This window comes from Phocoena sinus, chromosome 7 (assembly GCF_008692025.1).
Source record: "Phocoena sinus isolate mPhoSin1 chromosome 7, mPhoSin1.pri, whole genome shotgun sequence".
Lineage (NCBI taxonomy): Eukaryota > Metazoa > Chordata > Mammalia > Artiodactyla > Phocoenidae > Phocoena > Phocoena sinus.
This window is the reverse complement of record NC_045769.1, coordinates 32,602,285-32,623,874: the sequence shown is the minus strand read 5'-3', so window position 1 is coordinate 32,623,874 and position 21,590 is coordinate 32,602,285. Positions and strand designations below refer to the sequence as shown.

Here is a 21,590-nt window from a genome sequence, read left to right as displayed (position 1 = left end):
TTTTAAGATTTTTAAATTATTTATTTATTTAATTTATTTATTTTTGGCTGCATCAGGTCTTAGCTGTGGCATGCGGGATCTTCGTTGAGGCATGCAGGATCTTTTGTTGCAGCATGCAGGCTTCTCCCTAGTTGTGGCGTGCGGGTTTTCTCTTCTCTAGTTGAGGTGCGTGAGCTCAGTAGTTGTGGCATGCAGGCTTAGTTACCCCGTGGCATGTGGGATCTCAGTTCCCTGACCAGGGATCAAACCCGCGTCCCCTGCACTGTTAAGGTGGATTCTTTACCACTGGACCACCAGGGAAGTCCCAACTCACCATCTTTTTAAATGACACTTTTTTTCTCTCCAACCTTTCTACAATAAGGAAGATAAGGCGTTTACAACAGAGAAATTCAGGGAAAGGGTCAATAGCTATTTAGTGTCTATTTAAATAAATTTGTAAATATTACGATTAGTCTTTTAAAATTTTAATTTCTCTTTATAATTATCAAAAGATTTCAAATGAAAAAGAATGCTGAATAGTCTATTTGTACAATCATGGAATTAGATTAGAATGCTATCTTTACTCATTTGTTTCAAGTGAATCCATTTAGATAGTGTCCATCCAATTTTTGTTTTTTTGTTTTTTTAACATCTTTATTGGGGTATAATTGCTTTACAATGGTGTGCTAGTTTCTGCTTTATAACAAAGTGAATCAATTATACATATACATATGTTCCCATATCTCTTCCCTCTTGCGTCTCCCTCCCTCCCACCCTCCCTATCCCACCCCTCCAGGCGGTCACAAAGCACTGAGCTGATCTCCCTGTGCTATGCGGCTGCTTCCCACTGGCTATCTACCTTACGTTTGGTAGTGTATATATGTCCATGCCTCTCTCTCGCTTTGTCACAGCTCACCCTTCCCCCTCCCCATATCCTCAAGTCCGTTCTCCAGTAGGTCTGTGCCTTTATTCCTGTCTTACCCCTAGGTTCTTCATGACATTTTTTTTTCTTAAATTCCATATATATATGTGTTAGCATACGGTATTTGTCTTTCTCTTTCTGACTTACTTCACTCTGTATGACAGACTCTAGGTCTATCCACCTCATTACAAATAGCTCAATTTCGTTTCTTTTTATGGCTGAGTAATATTCCATTGTATATATGTGCCACATCTTCTTTATCCATTCATCTGATGATGGGCACTTAGGTTGTTTTCATCTCTGGGCTATTGTAACATCCAGTTTTTAAAGCTATCATCTGAAGGAGATCCACAGCCATTCAGTGTCTTATTTCAAAGTTTCGGGAAACAGCTAGGAAATTCTCCTTTAACCTCAAACCAAAATCTTCTGCTGCAATTTAAGGCCTAATCCTCCTTCTCTAAGTGGAAATGAAGAATAGTATGTAGGTAATGTTTTCAGTAAAACCTGAATATAATTGAAAACATATTAAAACTCAATCTATTCATCAGTTCAAATAAACAAATACTTATTATAATTATCTGCTGTGTCCATGGTGCTGGGGCAAAAAGGGAAATAATAAGAAATACTCCTTGATGCCAAGAAATGGGTAATCTAGTAGAGTGGGTTTTTAACATTTTTTTTTGGCAGGGGGTGGAGTCAGGGTGGGAGTGGAGGTCATTGAGAATGTGATAAAAGCCATGAACCTTCTTCCAGAAAAATGCAAATACATATAAAATTTTGCAAACAATTTCAGATGATTCAACAATCACTTAAAACTGATTTAATATAAAGTTGAAAATCCATTAACATCATTTGGGTAATACAGGTGCACAGATGACTCTGTAGTTAACTAAAATGAGGAAATAAACAATTTAAGTTTCAGCCACCAAGTTAGTAAGTAAAATATTTTTTGAAAATTTCTGAAGTGTTAAAAAGCAACTTGCTAGCAGCGAGCCATGTTATGCAATAGTTTTAACCTGTTTTCTCTCTAAAGACAGCTTCATACATAAAAAAAGAACTGTCACAGCATTAGTTTAGGAGCCAACTTTTTTGATGAATGGCTCTTCACATCTGTATGTCAGGGAATTTAAAATATAGGGAAGAATACAAGGTTTTATTGTATTCAGTAGAAATGCCATCTACAGTGGAGTAGCATGGAGTCTACTCCACCCAGAGTGGCTGAACTGATATTTACCTGTCTTTGCTCTTTTTTGGCCCCTCTCCAGAGATGGACAATAAAACCCACAGTCAAGGAAACCCCTGGGAGTTCCCTGGTGACCAAGTGGTTAGGATTCCGGGGATGGACAATAAAACCCACAGTCAAGGAAACCCCTGGGAATTCCCTGGTGACCAAGTGGTTAGGATTCTGGGCTTTCACTGCTGTGGCCTGGGTTCAATCCCTGGTCAGGGAACTGAGATCCTACAAGCCACGCAGCATGGCCAAAAAAAAAAAAGGAAACCCCACACATAACAGCTGGCCCTCATATACTTTCCTTCAAGCATTATCATTTTCTATTTCCTCTTCTTTCCTTCCTCTTTCCTTTTTCTCCTCAGCATAGAACTGCATAGCCTAGTCATCATCTCCATGCCAAAATCACTTTTTAAAAAAAAAATTAAGAATTAAACTGAAATGGTTTGGTAACTACATAAAAGACCTTTATCACCACAAATACTGTTATTTCTTCTGATAGGAGATGAAGAGCATGATCCTTATGAAATCCTAGCAAGATTGAAAGCGTTCTTCTCAAAATTCGTCATTAACAGGCTGTGGTCACAAACATGTCTGCTTTTCAAAATGATCTAGTAAGAATTACATGAAGAGTTTCTCAGTCTCAATCCCAGACTGCTATAGAAAGAGATACAGAAACAAACTAGTACTTTAAGTTTCCACCTTACCACCTACTTTTCTACTGGTTAACAAATCTCATACTTAGCAATTTACACAAAAATTCTTCCCGGAGATAATATTTAAGTATGAGTGAAAATAAGTTTTGTTCTAATGTTCTTTCCCATTGTCATAAAGTTAACGTTGTTTTAATAAACATAACTATCTTCATATATATTGAATATAATGTATTAATAACTGGGGTTGTAATAGTATACGCTTTTATTCTAAAAAGTGACCTGGTTTGGAGGGTAAAGTCATTCTTTTTTTTTTAAAACCGAAGATCCAATAAAACAAAATGAAAAAGCTCTGCCACTGTTTTCAAATGCAGCCGGGGATGAAATTTTGTCAGTATTCTGGAATCATGTAATAGAAAATATCTGCATGTGAGGATATTATTTATATTGTAAAATGTGTTCATACTCACTAAGTTATAGAATAGGATTTGCTAAAATTTAGATTTTTACATTTTAGGCTTTAAAACTTTTTAGGCAGCAACTCAATTTATGAAACAGATTTTAAGAAATCCCTCTAGATGCACAGAACCTCTGTCAAAAGCATTTTTTTTTAACTCCTTAAAATAACCACAGAAGACAATATCTTGTGTTCTAGAGTCACTATTCATTTACTTGTTAATGTTTTGGACATTTTCCCTTTATAGCAGTATTTTAAAATATAAACTATATTCATATCCTCATGTCTACACAGTAAAGTTTTAGCACATAGTGATGACTTAAAATCCTCAACCAGTTTTTCAAGCACAATTTCTAACCTGAGTGAGTTTGTCTAGCTCCCCCAGCCAGGCTCCAAACATTTTGTCCAGGTCCTGATCTTCCTTGTCACTGTCTTCTTCAGCACCATGGTCAATTTCTTCATCTGACAGCTGCTCCATCTGAAATACAGATATTTGTGTATAATGAATAACTACTGAACTTGAAAAATCATGCAGTGTATGCTCTGATACATGTCGCAACTCTCTGGAGTCAAACTTTAAAAACTAGAGATTATATTATAAAAGGAAACGAAATCCTAAGTGGAGACAAGGTTAACAAGTGAGTAGAAATGAGCAATTAAGTCTCAAATTTTTAGGAAATTCTGAAAGAAGAACAAACTGTATCAGATTATAACCAGAATCACAAGTAATGATGATTTTTTAAAAAAAATTTTTATTGGAGTATAGTTGCTTTACAGCAATGATTTTCATTTTATTTTAATTTTTTTTGCAGTACGCGGGCCTCTCACTGTTGCGGCCTCTCCCGCTGCGGAGCACAGGCTCTGGACGCGCAGGCTCAGCAGCTGTGGCTCACGGGCCCAGCCGCTCTGTGGCACGTGGGATCTTCCCGGACCAGGGCACGAACCCGTGTCCCCTGCATCGGCAGGCGGACTCTCAACCACTGCGCCACCTGGGAAGCCCACAACCATGATTTTTAAATCACAGACCACTCCCATTAATCACAGGATATTACAGTAGTACAGTTCTTTCCACTAATAGATCCTGCAACACCCCCAAACACCACAGAAAAAAAAATCTCAGAAGACTTCAATGAGCAAGTTATTATTTATTCTGTAAAAATTTGCTCAAATTAAGTATGTATCATGAGAACCTTAGTCCAAAAAGCATTTCGGAGAAAAGACAAAGCAAAAACCTTTAATCTAGTTCAGTTTGTTGAATTAGTTCTTCCTTCTATCTTACTCTTACTTTCTACCCCATTTGTCTTTTACTAACTTCCCTATCAGTCCCTACAAAATTCAAGGAACTAGAATTCAAATAGAAAACAGGAATTGAAAACATGAAATTCATATACAAAATTTCCTACATGTGATGACTTTTCACGTGTTAAGTCCTTTGAAAGAAGAGATATTTTCTTTCTTCCCACTAAGAAAATAACGTGATATCTGACACGGAACTTGCATATTATTTTGTGAAAGGAGGAAAAGATTACACGAAACAAAGTAAGATCAATCACTGACCAGATACTTAAAATTCTTAAAGTAAGATTAATCTATACACCATGATCAAGTGGGGTTTATTCCAGGAATGCAAGGATTCTTCAATATACGCAATTCTATCAATGTGATAAACCATATTAACGAACTGAAGGAGAAAAACCGTATGATCATCTCAATAGATGCAGAGAAAGCTTTCGACAAAATTCAACACCCATTTATGATAAAAACCCTGCAGAAAGTAGGCACAGAGGGAACTTTCCTCAACATAATAAAGGCCATATATGACAAGCCCACAGCAAACATCATCCTCAATGGTGAAAAACTGAAAGCATTTCCACTAAGATCAGGAACAAGACAAGGTTGCCCACTCTCACCACTCTTATTCAACATAGTTTTGGAAGTTTTAGCCACAGCAATCAGAGAAGAAAAGGAAATAAAAGGAATCCAAATAGGAAAAGAAGAAGTAAAGCTGTCACTGTTTGCAGATGACATGATACTATACATAGAGAACCCTAAAGATGCTACCAGAAAACTACTAGACCTAATCAATGAATTTGGTAAAGTAGCAGGATACAAAATTAATGCACAGAAATCTCTGGCATTCCTATATACTAATGATGAAAAATCTGAAAGTGAAATCAGGAAAACACTCCCATTTACCATTGCAACAAAAAGAATAAAATATCTAGGAATAAACCTACCTAAGGAGACAAAAGACCTGCATGCAGAAAATTATAAGACACTGATGAAAGAAATTAAAGATGATACAAATAGATGGAGAGATATACCATGTTCTTGGATGGGAAGAATCAACATTGTGAAAATGACTCTACTACCCAAAGCAATCTACAGATTCAATGCAATCCCTATCAAACTACCACTGGCATTTTTCACAGAACTAGAACAAAAAAGTTCGCAATTTGTATGGAAACACAAAAGACCCCGAATAGCCAAAGCAATCTTGAGAACGAAAAATGGAGCTGGAGGAATCAGGCTCCCTGACTTCAGACTATACTACAAAGCTACAGTAATGAAGACAGTATGGTACTGGCACAAAAACAGAAAGATAGATCAATGGAACAGGAGAGAAAGCCCAGAGATAAACCCACGCACATATGGACACCTTATCTTTGATAAAGGTGGCAGGAATGTACAGTGGAGAAAGGACAGCCTCTTCAATAAATGGTGCTGGGAAAACTGGACAGCTACATGTAAAAGTATGAGATTAGATCACTCCCTAACACCATACACAAAAATAAGCTCAAGATGGATTAAAGACCTAAATGTAAGGCCAGAAACTATCAAACTCTTAGAGGAAAACATAGGCAGAACACTCTATGACATAAATCACAGCAAGATCCTTTCTGACCCACCTCCTAGAGTAATGGAAATAAAAACAAAAATAAACAAATGGGACCTAATGAAACTTAAAAGCTTTTGCACAGCAAAGGAAACCATAAACAAGACCAAAAGACAACCCTCAGAACGGGAGAAAATATTTGCAAATGAAGCAACTGACAAAGGATTAATCTCCAAAATTTACAAGCAGCTCATGCAGCTCAATAACAAAAAAACAAACAACCCAATCCAAAAATGGGCAGAAGACCTAAATAGACATTTCTCCAAAGAAGATATACAGAATGCCAACAAACACATGAAAGAATGCTCAACATCATTAATCATTAGAGAAATGCAAATCAAAACTACAATGAGATATCATCTCACACCAGTCAGAATGGCCATCATCAAAAAATCTAGAAACAATAAATGCTGGAGAGGGTGTGGAGAAAAGGGAACACTCTTGCACTGATGGTGGGAATGTGAATTGGTTCAGCCACTATGGAGAACAGTATGGAGGTTCCTTAAAAAACTACAAAAAGAATTACCATATGACCCAGCAATCCCACTACTGGGCATATACCCTGAGAAAACCATAATTCAAAAAGAGTCATGTACCAAAATGTTCATTGCAGCTCTATTTACAATAGCCCGGAGATGGAAACAACCTAAGTGCCCATCATCGGATGAATGGATAAAGAAGATGTGGCACATATATACAATGGAATATTACTCAGCCTTAAAAAGAAACGAAATTGAGCTATTTGTAATGAGATGGATAGACCTAGAGTCTGTCATACAGAGTGAAGTAAGTCAGAAAGAAAAAGACAAATACCGTATGCTAACACATATATATGGAATTTAAGGAAAAAAATGATGTCATGAAGAACCTAGGGGTGGGATGGGAATAGAAACGCAGACCTACTGGAGAACGGACTTGAGGATATGGGGAGGGGGAAGGGTGAGCTTTGACAGGGCGAGAGAGAGTCATGGACATACACACACTAACAAACGTAGTAAGGTAGATAGCTAGTGGGAAGCAGCCGCATGGCACAGGGATATTAGCTCGGTGCTTTGTGACAGCCTGGAGGGGTGGGATAGGGAGAGTGGGAGGGAGGGAGACGCAAGAGGGAGGACATATGGGAACATATGTATATATATAACTGATTCACTTTGCTATAGAGCAGAAACTAACACACCATTGTAAAGCAATTGTACCCCAATAAAGATGTTAAAAAAAAAGATTAATCTGATTAATATAAAATATTTCAATATTAAAGGCTCTGAGAAACCTTCAGTAAAGCTTAGCTTTGCTTAAACCAACATATTCCAAATTTACTTGACCACAGATCCTTTTCCTTCAACTTGGAGTAACACCCATTAACTTTCCCAGGGACACAATGAATACCTTCATTGTACATGCCAGACTCTTGACTCACGTTTGTGAAAACACAAATTTTGTTCTAGTGGATCTAGTCAACATTCAGAATACAACTTGTCAGTTAGCTTAAACAGTTCTTCAGAGATTAAAGATATCCTTAATCTAGAATAAGAATTTATATACATCTTATACCTCCAAAGCAGCAATCAACAAAATTATTTCTGCGGTCCTTAAATACAGTTATGAGGTACATAAGGATTTTAGATATCTGATGAGGTGCCATGAAGTTAAATTTTAAACCTTATTTTACCATATAAAATTTTGTAGAAATGGTCAAATAATGTTGCAAAATCAAAACTGAATTTAGTTCTAATAATGTTGAAAATCAGATCATATCCCATTTAACCACTTAAGAGATTCTCATTTCTTAATTTCACTACTATAAGCATGTATAAATCAGGGCATTCTACCTTGACAAATGGAAAATGGATCAACTAACTTTCCAATGCATAAATTTGGCTCTTAAAGACATTTGGTTTTTATAGTTCACTTGTATTAATACTATTTCTAAGATTTTCATTCATTATTGAATTATTTACAGAGAGTAGCCCCCGCTCACCACAACTAGAGAAAGTCCACATGCAGCAGCAAAGACCCAACGCAGCCAAAAATAAATAATTTTCTTAAAAACATTATGAACCCATTAAAAACAAAAAGTTAGTGCAAAGAAAAACCTCATCTCACCAGGTGACTTAATTATTTGAATAACAGTTGCTAGTTTGAGAACATCTAAAGAGTAGTAATACTCAGTCTTCATAATGAGGGCCAACAAGCAACATAACTGGGAACGTTAACAGTCAACTTCCTGTTCCTCCCTAATCTTCAAAACTAAACACTGCAATAACCCAGAAGCAAAAATATTCTAGGAAGAATTCTGCTTTGAGATAATGACACTTACGCCTACGCTTCCCTTCTGAGCACACATTGCAAATGTCCATAAGGAAGATGCTACACTGGAAAAAAAATGAAACAATAGGAACATAATTTTACAGCGCAAACACTAAACGGTTCAAAATGAATATGAATATTTTAAATTGTCATGGATCCAAATAGAACTACAGACTCCTCACCAAAGTCTGGTGTGTTCTGTGAGTTTTCTTCCTATTATTCAAACCCAATAATTATTTGGATTTTTAAAAGTCTCTCAAATATTTTAAGAATTTTGTTTTATCTAGACTACTGTTGACTCACGTAAAGGAACATATGCTAAGGAACAATGACAGAGTCATAAAATAAATCAAAAATTTAAAGTAACTATTAGACTTTTACTATTTATGTAACTTTTGCCAATTTTGTCCTTTCTTGAATTTCTGTCACCCCATGGGTTATTTTACAAAAATGAACTTTAGACATTTTATTCAGAGACTTTTCCAATAAAAGTTTAGGTCCTACAACATTTCTTAAAGGAGCTATACTCTAAAACAGCACTCTCCATTCTCTAGAAGCTGATGTTAATCCTTATTCTCCTACCCCCAATACGGCATTGTTTCTGTTTACTACACACACCAAATGAGGAGCCCCAAGAAAGTTTACAGGCTCTGCACCGTCTAAAAGTCAGCAAATCTGGTAAGGCAATTCATTCCTTATTATATATCAATCCTGTCTCCAATCAAATCACAATTCTAAACATGAATTTTCCCAACATAATGCCCCTGCTGGAAATGATGACAGCAGAAAATGCAAATTAAATTATACACTAGTCAGTCAACTGTCCCTCCAAACAAAAAGGGGAAATTTTTTTTAAGAAGAAAAGAGAACTTACAACTTTTGTTTTAAAAATAATTAGATATAAAGCAGAAACTAACACACCATTGTAAAGAAATTATACTCCAATAAAGATGTTTAAAAAATTTTTTAAAAAAAGGATTTAAATGGATAGCTTCTAATGTGATGTTTTTCCTTAATGATGTAGAAATAGGCCCAAGGAAACTATAATACATACTAGAACAAATACTATTAAATTACTCTATTAAATTAGGAGGTACTTTAGGAGAAACATACTAAGGTTTCACTCAAATTCCCTGCTCCATTATATCCGAGGGAAACTATTTCCTTAAAGAACAAATGTACCCTGCCACAAATGAAAAGGTTTACGCTTCCAAAGTGCAGACTTACTGAATACAGAACAAAGCCCAAAGTCACTGGCAGGTCGAGAAGGCCCTGAGTGATCCTGGCCTTCAGGGACCTCTCTGACCTCTATTCCCACTCTCCCCACTCTCCCCTCCAGCCACACAGTCCTGCCCACTGCTGTTCCTTGGAGCAGGTTGCAGGGGAAGGAAGAATGTGGATTCTGTTTTGAAGACAGATTGAGAGATGCCTAGCAAACATCCAACTGGAAAAAAACGAGGAAGTTAGGACTCAGATAATGAGAAAATTTAGTCAGCCTGAATATTATTTCAAACTCATGTTTATTACAGAAAAATAATAGATTACAGCTAATAATAACTAACATTTTAAACTACTTGACATTTATTTTATTAATGAAGTGAAAACAGAAGTAATGGGGGAATGATCCATAGTTGCTTATATGCTGGTTGGTTTCATTTCACAAATAACAGTGAATAATTGTGCTTCAATTACTACAGGTGAAAAACGTATAATATACATAGTAAGCTCCACTACACATAACAAAACTATCCATTTAGTATGCCTTAGTATGAAACAATATTATTCCCACTAAATTTTCCATGAAGTTAAAACATGCAAGCATATTTTCCCTATTAACCTTCCCCTTGAAAGATATTTTGGTTTACTATTCAATTTCCTCACTGCAAGATGGAATGGTGATCTTTATCAAGAAGGTGGGGCTTAGAGTAGGACTTAAGGATTTGAATAAATATATTCCAGGTAGGGCTAATTATAAAGAGCAAAGAAGAAGGTCTGTTTTTGTGAGACTGTCAAATAAAACAAGAAGGAAGAGTGAGATTTAAAGGTCAAGGACTAAGAAAGGAGCCGGTCATACAGGACCTTGAAAGCCAAACCTATTTTTTTCCTCCAGAAGGCAACTGGGAAGAACTAAACACAGAAATGAAGGAGGTAGGCGGAGAAATGGTATTTTAGTCAGAGGACATGGTACCTATATAAGAGTTATTAGAAAAGGGAAAGACCATTAGAAGGCCACCATGGGTATTAGTTAGAGAGAATTACAGATACAGAAATTAAAGTCTTGAGAGGAAGTACAACTTATACAAGTCACATACTCACAAGTGGCAAGAAAAATACATGGTATATGGCCAGGGTGCCGTATTTATTACCGAACTCTTTTTGTCCCTTTAATTCAAAAATTCAAAAATAATTCAAAATATTTGCTTTTTGTAAAAGCACTTAAAGAATAATTGCTTTTTGTAAAAATAAGTGCTCTATACTTAAAAACACGTGAAAACTCTCAGAATACAGGAGTGCAGAGCTGCTACTACAGCATTTCTTTAGATCTAGCATGCTTAATGTTCCAAAGAGGCAAGAGAAGCTTTGATATTATTTAGTACTTACTCTACGTCTACCATGTGCCAGACACTGGGGAAACAGAGATCAACGTGACAGACTCCATCCTTAAGTACATATAATCTAGTAGGGAACAGACCAAGAAACCAACAATGATGAAACACTATGTTAAGTGCTATAATAGAGTATGTTATGTCAGTGTAGTTTAATTCCGTTTGAGAAGAAGAGAGGAAAGGTGTGATGCTTCAGTAGAGACCTGAAGAATGAATATGCAGGGCAGAGATGGGGAAGAGGGTTATAGGCAGAGGGACCAGCATGTGCCAAGGTATATAAAGGTGTGAGAAGGTTAAGACATGTTGAGAACTCTAGGTGGCTTAACATTGCTGCAGCATAGGATGTGTGGCATAGACTCATGGAAAATGGGGCTGGAGAGGGAGGTAGGGGCAACATTGTAAGCCATATCAAAGAGTTTGGACTTGATGCCACATGGCAACATTTTTCCAACTGTGGTCTACTGATGACCTACATCAAAATTACCTGGGGCGCTTCTTCTTAAAGTCAGTTTTAAAATGGCATGCCCAAGATCTGAATACTAATTTCCAGAAGGGGGACATTTTTAACAAGTCCCCCCAGGGAATTGCTTATGCCCACAAAAGTCTGAGAACTGCAATAGTGTGTTATAATTACTGGGAGGACTTCCAAGACAAAAGTAATGCAGTTTTGCACGACCACAATTTGGTTAAAGGCAGAACAACCTAGAATAAGTACTCCCGAAGACCATAAAAAAACTAAGCAGCATCAGGATCTCCTAATTAACATACCCTAATTACTCCTCCTCCATGGAAGAAGCAAAAGTTCCATGCTTCTTCTCAGAGTTATTTAGAAATAAATTTCAGTTCTTTATGTCCAGTTACGTTTCAGTAGCTCTATCACAAAAACAGTTTTGAAAAACACCTCCAGGCTTCCCTGGTGGTGCAGTGGTTAAGAGTCCGCCTGCCAATGCAGGGGACATGGGTTTGAGCCCTGGTCTGGGAAGATCCCACATGCCGCGGAACAACTAGGCCCGTGAGCCACAACTACTGAGCCTGCGCGTCTGGAGCCTGTGCTCTGCAACAAGAGATGCCGCGACAGTGAGAGGCCCGCGCACCGCGATGAAGAGTGGCCCCCACTTGCCACAACTAGAGAAAGCCCTCGCACAGAAACGAAGACCCAAAACAGCCAAAAGTAAAATAAATAAATAAAAGAAATGCATTTCCAAAAAAAAAAGAAAAACACCTCCTATGCTGCTCTAATCTGATAAATAATTCTAAAGAAAAACAGACACCAGAGAAGGGGGCTGTGAAGACTTCCAGGCTCAAGGAGTGCCCCCAAATGCGCAAGATACAACTCTTGCAAAATAAAAGCAAGAGGAAGGAAACCTAAATCAGGCAAAAGAAACAATAAGGAAAAAAACTGTTAAATTTAGTAAGGCGAGAAAAGAGGAAGAGAACCCATCAAAAGGAGGGAGGAAGTCAGAGCTAAGAAGGCAAAGGAGAGAAACAGGACACAACAAAATGTAAAATGAAGTGAGAACTAACTGTAGGGGATAGAGGGCTATTAAGTACTCATCTAAATAGGGCACCAAGAGGTATGTTTCTCTCTGGACCTACAACTCTTAACTCAGTTCTGTTGTGAACTAAATGGTAGCAAGTGTAAATGGCCCAAATGGAAGCTGGGAATTTAATAAACCAATTGAAACAGTATAAAGGCAAGGTTGATAGAAAAGAATAAGAGGAGAAAATAAAATAAAATAAACCAATTGAACTTACATGAGCACTTTACAGAATTAAGATATTAAACATGTTGTGTGTATAGCAACATTTTCCTCAGGTTTTACCTTTTAACTTCGTTGGACTTTTTTTTTTTTAAGACACCACTGAACATTTTTTTTTTCAAGTTACCAAATGTACAAATAGTGAAAAACATTCTTATACTGTTTTGTTCAGTAAATTCTTCTCTGCCCAGGAATCAGATAAATGGTTATATAAATTTTTAGTTTTATTATTCATTCTTTTATGTAATTATTGCATTTTACATAAGTAACAGTTTTGCAAAAAATGTGAACGTGAGAACCTAAACTGATTTTCCCCCAAATTCTAAATTTCCCAGGCTTGATATGTTTCTTTTATTTATATATATCTATGTTCTATGAACACACTAGGTTCTTTTTTTGAGGATCCTTTTCCAGTGTGAGCCTCTTCTTAAACATCATTTGATAGCTTGTTATTAATTTATAAATCAGGTGAGTTTAAAAAAAGAAATAAAAAGTTCTGTATAACCAATCACTTAAGTTTTTTCTGGAGGTTAGGGGCCCTCAACAGAAAAGGCCCAAGTTCTACTTAGGGTCCAACACTTCAAAACACCTTGCCTACAAATAGCATTATGCAAGATACAAAGAAAGCAAAAAATATCTTCCATGACTTCAGAGAACATTAATCCTACCTATGGGGAAAGGTGGTAAACATAGAGGTATCTTGATTAACAAATTCTCTAAGAACAAAGTTCCTTTTGTAGGCCTGTGCATAAAGGAAGCTACCATCTCCTAAGTGTTGAAAGAGACAAGAAGCAAAGTACTATATCATCCAAAGGCTTTGCAGGAGCATGCCCAGTAAACTCACTGGCCATGAGCAAACTTGCATGGCCTGGTCCTCTGGGAATGAGCTGACACCTGGAACTAAGTTTTGTGAAGTTTCCACATGGAACTGAACCTCCCTAATAAATACAGAGGTGTACTATTCTTGGGCCAGCCACTGTGAACCCCTCCTTACTCAGAGGAAAGAGAAATACTAGGGGAGGTGATTCACACCCTTATACCTACTTCTCTATTTATGTCTCTGTTTTTTGACAACCCAGGATGTAACTAACACATCCTCTTCACTATCATGTACATTAACTGTGAGGTGACTAAAGATCATATAAAGAAGCATAAAAACAAGCAAGAGCTCTTGTAACAGTTGACAGAGTATTATAATGCCTAAGAGCTAAAAGTCAAATCAAAGGCAATTTTGTTAATTTAATGTTTTATTTATCAAGCACTTAAACACAGCCCCTAGTAAAGGAATTCTTTGAACAGGATGAACCATATTCATTCTTTTATTTACACTGGATTTTCATAATACTAGATATCCTTAATCTACTAAACCCCAAACAGGAACTCCTTATCTAAGTGGAAAAAACAATCTTAGTTCAATGTACTACAAAGAAACTCCTACTATTCCCAGAAATAAGATGTTCTAATGATCAATTTTATAATTACTTATTACACAGTATACCACAAACCATAATCTGAAATCACAGGGCAACTAAAAAATAAACAATAAAAACTGAAAAACAAAACCAAAAAATAATAAGTGTAAAGTTCTTTCATTTATATTCCAGCTTTTCAAGTTTATTTCAGAAACTGTGAGAAAATTATTTCTGTTGTTTTTTAAGTCACCCAGTGTGCAGCGATTTGTTACAGCAGCCCTAGGAAACTAATACAGTATATATACATATGTGGGTGTGTGTGTAGGTGTGGGTGTGTAGATGTGGCTTCCACAACTGCTTCCAGGGATATTCATCTTGCTCCACACTTGGGACCTTTCCTGCTATACTACTTAAGTATGTAGTTATCTTTGGAGATGGCTAATACTGTTCATGCACTCTCAGGTTCAACTGAAAGTAGAGGCTACAACTTTACTACTCTATTGGGTAGGAGAAACTGTCTTGAAATTACTGAAAGCTTCATTAGGGTGGTGGTCGACTACTGTTTTTCTCCACTTTTGCCCTATTCTCCTGTAAGACAGGCAAATGCACGGCAGGAAATGCAGCCCCTCAAGGCAGCCCATACTTTGGGGGATAAGGGAGACTGCCAGACAGCTGTAGCCTGCAGCAGAGAAACCATTTGGATTGGATTTTGAATCATCAGTATGAACTCAAGGTTTTAAACAGATAGAGGTAAAGGGAGGGGTAGAAATAAAGGCAGATATTATGTGTATGTGTGTTTATAGGTATGTCCACTGAAAGAGCCTCGTAGCAGTAACACCCCAGTAGCAATAGAATACCTAGTTCCAAGTTCTTGGTTTCTAAATACATATTCTACCCAAAAAGTCACCAGAGATCCTTGGAGTAATGATTCCAGGGCTGGGGCAGAGAAAATAACAAGATGAGCCCCTAGAACATCCAGTGCCAAAAACTGCTCAATAAAGATGGGGACATGTCATAAGGACACAGGAGCAAGCCTGGGGGGGGAAGGGGGGGCGGGTGTCCCAGGAACCTATTCTGGGACAATTTAAGCATCAAAATAAATTATGACAGAAAAAAAGTATAACACTGACTAAAACAAGAATCCATAAATCTATACGGATATAAATAAACATAAAAGGGGAGAAAGTTCATCCTTACAGTAGAATGCCAACTAATTAACATAGAAGAAATGACAGAAGATCACCACTGCAACCACTGCAATAACAACTGATTCAGGCAAGAACCATCAATAGATGCTAAAACTAGTGGGTGAATATTTGATGCGATATTTACATATTCTCAAAGTATCGCCCCACAGATTATTGGAGGGACACTGCCTTAACCAAGTTATCAAACTTAACAACATCAACATTGGGGCAAACCTTATGCTTTCTGTAATAATGCACTGAGAAGACACATTATCATTTTGTAGTATTCCTGACAAAAATTCATTACTAAATCAATCATAAGAGCCATTTTATAAAATAACTGGCCTGTAGTTTTCAAAAATGTAATGGCCAAGAGCACAAAGAAAGGCTGAAGATATGTTCCAGATTAAAGGAAACCTTTAAAGGAGACAGGACGACTAAATGCAGTGTTTGATACTGGGACGGGATCCTGGACCCAGAGAAAAAATGTTAAGTGTATAAACAAAGCTATAAAGGACAATATTGGGACAACTGACAAAATTTGACTATGGATTATAGATTAGATCATAGTACTGTATCAATGAAACGTTTCCTGATTTTGATAATTGTACTGCTGTTATATAAAAGAATATCTTTATTCTTAGGAAACATATGCTAAAGAATTTAGCCATAAAGGGGCATAATGTCTGCAACTTATCCTTAACTGGCTCAGAAAAAAATGTGTGAGTGTGTGTGTGTGTGTGTGTGTGTGTAAATATGTATACAGGGGGAGAGTAATGATAATTAGGCAAAACGTAAACAACAGGTGAATCTAGGTAAAAGGAATATGGGGGTTGTTTGTACTCTTCTTACAACTTTTTTGTAAGTCTAAAATTATATCAAAATAAATTAAGGAAGAGAGAGAAGGGAGACAGGGGAGATAAAGAAAAGAAAGAACAGTCTCTACCCTCAGGAAGTTGTAGTTTAGTTAGGAAAACAGAGTGTGAATTTTTAAAAATTCAAAAATAAACTTAAAGAAAAAAAACGTAGGTTGAAAACATTTTTACCAAATAAAATAATGCAGTTTACCCTAACAACCCTAAAAAACACTTGCATATTTCTCCAACATATGGCTTTCATTATGTATGCATGTGTTACCATTCCTAAATTGCATTTGCCTGGTTTACTCAGTTAACTTTTTTTTTTTTGCGGTACGTGGGCCTCTCACTGTTGTGGCCTCTCCCGTTGCGGAGCACAGGCTCCAGAAGCGCAGGCTCAGCGGCCATGGCTCATGGGCCCAGCCGCTCTGCGGCATGTGGGATCTTCCCGGACCGGGGCACGAACCCGTGTCCCCTGCATTGGCAGGTGGACTCTCAACCACTGCGCCACCAGGGAAGCCCTCAGTTAACTTTTTAAGGTTAGTTTGGTCATCATAAAATTAGTTTTACTTAATGGAAATAAAAGCTTAACATCTTAGAAAAATAAATACTCATCAGATAATTCTTTCAGAGGCAAAAGACAATCATTTCCAAACTTCAGATGTAAAAATAAAGCAACTAAGTGAAAAAAAAAAAAGTTGGTTAAAATCACAAATAGGTCAGGAAGAAATCAGAATTCAGTTCTAAATCAAAGACTACTATTTAATCAAATAATAAGGCTAAAGCTAAATATAGACTTTAAGATGGGATTTTTAAAAGATGTTTTGATTTTTAAAATTTTGTTACATTTAGTGAGAACAAAGGGAGTTAAACAGTGAAACACTTGTACCACCCTGCATTATTCATTAACATATTCCCTGACCTCTTGCCAACATCCAGGGATATGAAGTGCCAGAGCTGACCAAATATCCCCAACTCAACAAAGCTGAGATGTCTGCTTTCTGTTTCATCTCTCTCATAAATGTAAAAATTCTAAGAAAGACATTTATAACACATTACTGACAGAAGATATTCAATACAGTTCCCCATACAATCAACCAATCCATCTAAAACAAAAAGTCACATTGCTGAACTGTAATTATTACAGAGAAATTTATCAGTGTCAGCACCAGGAGGCTCAAATATTTTTCTAACTCCTTGCCCTCCTTTTCATTTTGTTGACCACTATCTTGGTTCAGATTCACAATGAATCATCCTCAGATTATTCTAGTAACTTCCTAACTGACCTCTCTTCTTTACTACATCACTGTCAGACCAATCTTCCTTAAAAACTCTTTTCAAGTCATGATTCTGCTCGAACACCCCACAAGGGTTCCCCAGGACATTCTGAATTAAGTACAAACTCTTCATGATTTCAGACCCTCTCTGACATGGCCTCAACCTAAATTCGCAACCTTATTTTCTACCCTTCAATCAACCTAAACTACTTAGTATTGTCAAAGAAACAAGCCATGCTTACCTAACTTGGCTGCTGTTCATGTTTTCAACCTGACTAAAACATCTCAATCTGTCAAAAGACAGACAGAATACATTTCATTCCATTGAAATGACAGTAAACAATTACAAAAGGGAATTAACTCATAAAGGCAGTGAGAGCTGGAGCCGGCAAAGGCATCAAAGGACCTGAGATTTTTGGCAAATTTCTGTAAGACAGAAATGGAATCATACTGGCAGATGAACCAGTGCAAGAGCCATAGTTCAAAGCAACCATTTATTCAACAAATAAACATATTAAGCACATGCTATGTGCCAAACACTGCTCTAGAAGCTCAGGATGCAGTTATACATGTGACAAACAAGGGACCCACTAACACTGAACTTACATTTTAGTGGAGAGAAAATTATTAACAACAGCAACAAAATCAGACCCATGACAACTGTGGTGATAAATAAATTAGGGTTGTGTGGAAAGTGAGCAAGTAGCCGCTTTAAAGTAGCCGCTTTAGATTCAATGACCAGGGAAGACCTTTCTGAGTAGTGATATTTAAAATGAGATATGAATGACAAAACAGAATCAGACATGCAAAGATCAGAAAGAAAAGCATTCCAGGCAGAGGGTACAAGTTTGCTAGGTCATGGAACAGAAAGATTAGTCTGATGAGAAGAAAAGGCCAGATCATGTAAGGATTTGTAAGCCAAGAAAAGCAGTTTGGATTTTATTCCAAGGAAGCCCTCTCGAAGGCAACAGAAGTCGTCCCTCTCAAAAGGCTGCAGCAGAGGTGGGGACCATTCTTGGAGGAGTCAGAGGGTAGAGTGGGAAAAGGGTTAGAGGTGGGGAAAAGGATGCTCAGCAAGACAGCAGCCAGTATTCCCCACACCTGCAACCCCAGGGTAATGCGGGCATTTGCTTCCAAGGTAAAGGAAACCAGAAAAACAACTCCTCAAGCCTGGAGGCAAACTTAAATGCCTTCAGGAATCAGGTGGCCAATATAAAGACCAGAGGCAGCCAGATGTAAACCAGTAGGGAGTGGTGGAGCCTAAGAACTAGAGGGCATATCATAGCTAAAAATATTTGAATTTTTTAAAAAGTTTATTCTGGAATTAGATAGTGGTGAAGTTGCACAACCTGTGAATATTAAAACCCACCGAAACTTACACTTTAAAAATGTGAATGTTAGGGCTTCCCTGGTGGCGCAGTGGTTGAGAGTCCGCCTGCCAATGCAGGGGACGCGGGTTCGTGCCCCGGTCCGGGAGGATCCCACATGCCACGGAGCGGCTGGGCCCATGAGCCATGGCCGCTGAGCCTGCGCTTCCGGAGCCTGTGCTCCGCAGCGGGAGAGGCCACAACAGTGAGAGGCCCAAGTACCGCAAAAAAAAAAAAAAAAGGTGAATGTTATGTATGTATATCTTAATATAAAGAAAACTAAAAAAAAAAGTTTAAACACTGCTAAACAAAAGAAGAATTAGGTACTACTTCCTCTGAGAGGCCCATGAACTTTGTACCTCTCTAAGGCATTTATCACTAATCAGCTTTGTATTGTGTGGTGGTTATTTGTGCACTTGCCTTATGACCCTCCACACCCAACTAGGTTGTAGGCTTCTAGAAAGAGACCATATGGTTCTCATTTTTCACCCCAGAGCAACTACCAAAGAATCAATTCTTCATCTGAATTTCAACTTTTTTTTGTTAAATATTTCTAATTTAAGATGACTTAAAATTTAAGATGACATCTAATTTAAGATGACTCAAAGCTAAAGGTGCATTTCTTAAAAAAAAGTGGGGGGGGGCTAATTTATCCGGCTCTCAAAAATACTAACTTAAAGGAACCAACACATTTAAAATTAATTTCTCTATAATAGAGGAATGGTTTCGAAAAAAAACTCTACAATGCATTTTAGTTTCAGCAGAATAGTTTTATATTATATGATCTGATTCAACAGCTGTGTTATATGACTCTCTTATAAAAATTAACAAATGAGGGACTTCCCTGGTGGTGCAGTTGTTAAGAATCCGCCTGCCAGTGCAGGGGACACGGGTTCGAGCCCTGGTCCGGGAAGATCCCACGTGCAGCAGAGCAACTAAGCCCATGTGCCACAACTACCAAGCGTGCACCCTAGAGCCCTCGAGCCACAACTACTGAAGCCCACGCGCTCTAGGGCCCCTGTGCCGCAACTACTGACACCCGCGCACCTAGAGCCCATGCTCCTCAACAAGAGGAGCCACTGCAATGAGAAGCTCACACACGGCAAGGAAGAGTAGCCCCCACTCGCCACAACTAGAGAAAAGCCCGCGCGCAGCAACGAAGACCCAACGCAGCCAAAAATAAATTTTAAAAAAAATTAAATGAGTATTAGTAAGGGTTTCTGCACGCGACAGAAACCTAACTCAAACTAGTCTTAGGCAAATAATTTATTCAATTCAAAGTATAAGGAAGTTTATCAATACATTTATCACAATGCATCTCTTCTCTCAACCTCCTTTATATCCTTTCTCTCCTTTCCAAGGTTTCATTCTAAAATTCTGTAATCCTGTTCTGCAACCTGCTTTACATACCACGCTTTAGATTCTCCCCATTCTGTTCCATCATTTCCCTCTCTCAGTATCCTTCAAAGGAGCTAATCCAAATTCCTGCATATGAAAATCCAAAATTTATACAGTTGCTAAAACAAATGTTTAGAATTAACCAGAATTCTGAATAGAAACTCAAGGTTGGGGAGAATCACTTTACTAGTAAATCCCACATAAAGTAGTTCTGCCTCCATCTTTGCATATCTTAGTATTTTATTGTGGCAGGAGTCAGAAAACCAACCAGAGATGGCTCATTATTCCTGACATTAACCAGCCAAAAATGGAAATAAATAAGACTGATGGTCAAGATTTGTTTTGGGTAAAGAGGAGAGAGTCTATAGTTAACTGAAATTTTCAGAACAAGTTTGTGGAATGTTTAAACAATAGATGTTAAATAAACATCCTCTAACATTTTAACACAAATTCTGGCTAACAAGAAAACTCAAGAAAGTAAATCTTTCATTTTTATGCTCTAAATATGAATTAGTAAGAGCAGAAACCTTTATTATCTAATAACACTGAAAAGCTGGTCCGTTTAAGGAAAGTCTGCAAGATGTTCCTAGCCTAAGCCAGCTGGGATAAGGAGTCAGGACACTGGAAATTCTTATTCTGCCACTAACTAGCAGAAACTACGGGCTAAATCATTTAAATCCTTAGACCTCATTTTTTTAGTCTGGGAAAAAAAAAAAGGACTAGTTAAATCCAAAGGCCTCTCCCCACCCTTCTCAACCTATTCTTGACTGAAGTTCTATTATTTAATTACTGACTTCACTCTAAATCCCTTCAAATTTATCAGTCTTCTCTCTCCAGTCTGAATTCCAGAGGAAAAGCACCTCTTTTCCAGTTGCACTTTAGGCATACTGCTTAAGGGGAGGGAAAGGCTTGAGGCAGCTTGCTTTTCCACCTTCTCTGCAACCCGAACTCCCAACACAAATGAAGTCTAAGCAGGAGTCTAGAACTTGTTCACGGTGCTTGACTTCTAATAATTTAATACTGTTAGGGTTTTTATGGGTTTCGGTTTTACCTCCCACAATCTATTCATTTGTCTGAACAGTAGAAATGGTCATGATTACAAGAAAGAATTAAATTTGACTTACTGCACAACAAAATATGGATTCCAAGAAGTATGAAAAGTGGCTGCCAGTGACAGAATGAGCAATACCCCTGGAGTGGGCTTGCTGTACACCTAAAATTTATTTTGAATTCAACTATCTTATCTTAAAATTTCACATTAATTTTACATTCTGCTCTATAAGT

General features: G+C 37.5%; 1 protein-coding gene across 3 annotated transcripts in view; it reads right to left on the bottom strand.

Moving 5' to 3' along the window:
• The window catches only part of RAPH1 (Ras association (RalGDS/AF-6) and pleckstrin homology domains 1), a 97,708-nt gene that overhangs the window by 53,459 nt on the left and 22,659 nt on the right, over positions 1 to 21,590 (bottom strand). For all 3 annotated transcript variants that reach the window (XM_032637444.1, XM_032637445.1, XM_032637446.1), the window contains exon 2: positions 3,598 to 3,717. In XM_032637444.1, coding sequence (XP_032493335.1) covers positions 3,598 to 3,717 — 120 coding nt within the window. The remainder of the gene's footprint in view (positions 1 to 3,597; positions 3,718 to 21,590) is intronic.